At 38.3% G+C, this 1,596-nt stretch overlaps 1 protein-coding gene across 1 annotated transcript in view; it reads right to left on the bottom strand.

Moving 5' to 3' along the window:
• Nucleotides 1-262, bottom strand: part of LOC119586117 (high affinity cAMP-specific and IBMX-insensitive 3',5'-cyclic phosphodiesterase 8A-like) — a gene marked incomplete in the record, with an annotated part of 15,950 nt that extends 15,688 nt beyond the window's left edge. Inside the window, 1 exon segment of the mRNA XM_037934808.1 lies at nt 133-262. Coding sequence (XP_037790736.1) covers nt 133-242 — 110 coding nt within the window.
• Between the last annotated feature and the right edge of the window lie 1,334 nt (nt 263-1,596).

A 1,596-nucleotide genomic window follows, 5' to 3' on the forward strand; every position in this document is an offset into this window, starting at 1 on the left:
AGAGGATAATTAAAGTGAATATGGACATCTGAGTCAACACAAAATGAAAATCAAATAGCATGGAGTGACTGTGGAATATTATATTCGCAAGGCAATGACCTATCATAAAGATAACAGGAGTTTGAAACATACCGAGCATAGGGAGCAACTGGTATGACTTTGGATGGTAAGTGTAATGTATCACCAGACTTCCTTCTACACGTAACCAGACCCTCCCATTCTCTACCTCTCCTCATCTGCATATTGACAGCCAACTGAGGATGTGCAACGCATTGCACCGGTTTTGATAGAAGGATCCATTAAGGTATACCCATAATCTCATGAAAAAAAATGTTAAAACAACAATTAATATTATAATGTAAAAGAGTGAACACTACTAAATATCACACATCTAAGGGCACAAACACCACAGCGGTGATTGACATAAAAATATAAATTTCACATAAAATACAGCAAACTAACTCTTGAATCGCTTGGTCTATGATCAATTGATTGCCTATGTTCAGATATGGATTTGTGATCCACTGACGACTTCTGATGCTCCACTGATGTTCTAAAGTCAACCGAGGGTCTCTGGTCGATTGTACGTAATTCATGTTTATGGTTGTCGGAAGTGTGGAGCTCACTACAGAGATTTTTCCACAATCAATCATCTCATGCACACACCCAACAGAGGTACCGTCACCAGGTGGCGGTTTCACGATGTACTAGACATGGGATACAAAGGGTACATTCTGCTTCTTACACTTGCTACGCAAGCACCTAGCTGCATAGTCAACAATGACACTTTCCTTACTTAAGTCACGAGGTTCCTACTAGTGAATCCAATCTGTGACATTAACTTGAATATTGCACTTGCAAAGATCACATTAACCTCAGCGAAAACCTATCACGATGAAAATTTTCACATACGCCATTCTTTCATCTTATTCTTATTTTCTAAAGCTCCTCTCTTCATTTTATCATTGTTATTGCTTACTGTATTCACTGCTCGTCTGACGGGTACCGTTCGACGTGCAATCCACACCTCTTTGCATGCATCCAGAGCTGTGAAGACAGCTTGCATTGCCCGAAGTTGTGACTGGTTGGTCAGCTCGGAGTGTTCAATTTGTATGAGGTCATTGAGAACTCCACCAACAGTTGACACTTCTGTTACAATCTAGAAAAAAGGGCAAATTTAGCTGATAAGGAGGTTATCAAATCATCAAGTGTTTTTTTTTTTTTGTCTACGTTTCACACTAAAGACAAAGATGTTGAATCTTATCACAAAGCAGATCACCAGTAGTTTTGTACCCTATGACGCACAATCCATTCGCTCACAGCCATGGTCCTTACAGTTTGCATTCTCTCGATCCGCAACAAAGCTAATAATTTAGGGGGAGGATGTTTAATAAAAGATGTGAATAAAATCTACAGTAGGTTAGAAAAAAAATACGTGCTAATGATAGAAACAATATCATACTATTGTCCACTACAAACTAATCTTCATCACACAAGACACTAATCATAAAACATACCAAACACATTATCACTATAGGATATGTACTTTTAAAACTACCATTATTCTCCCATCCAGATTAGAAAATCTACCTATGT

Source organism: Penaeus monodon, chromosome 21, assembly GCF_015228065.2.
Source record: "Penaeus monodon isolate SGIC_2016 chromosome 21, NSTDA_Pmon_1, whole genome shotgun sequence".
Lineage (NCBI taxonomy): Eukaryota > Metazoa > Arthropoda > Malacostraca > Decapoda > Penaeidae > Penaeus > Penaeus monodon.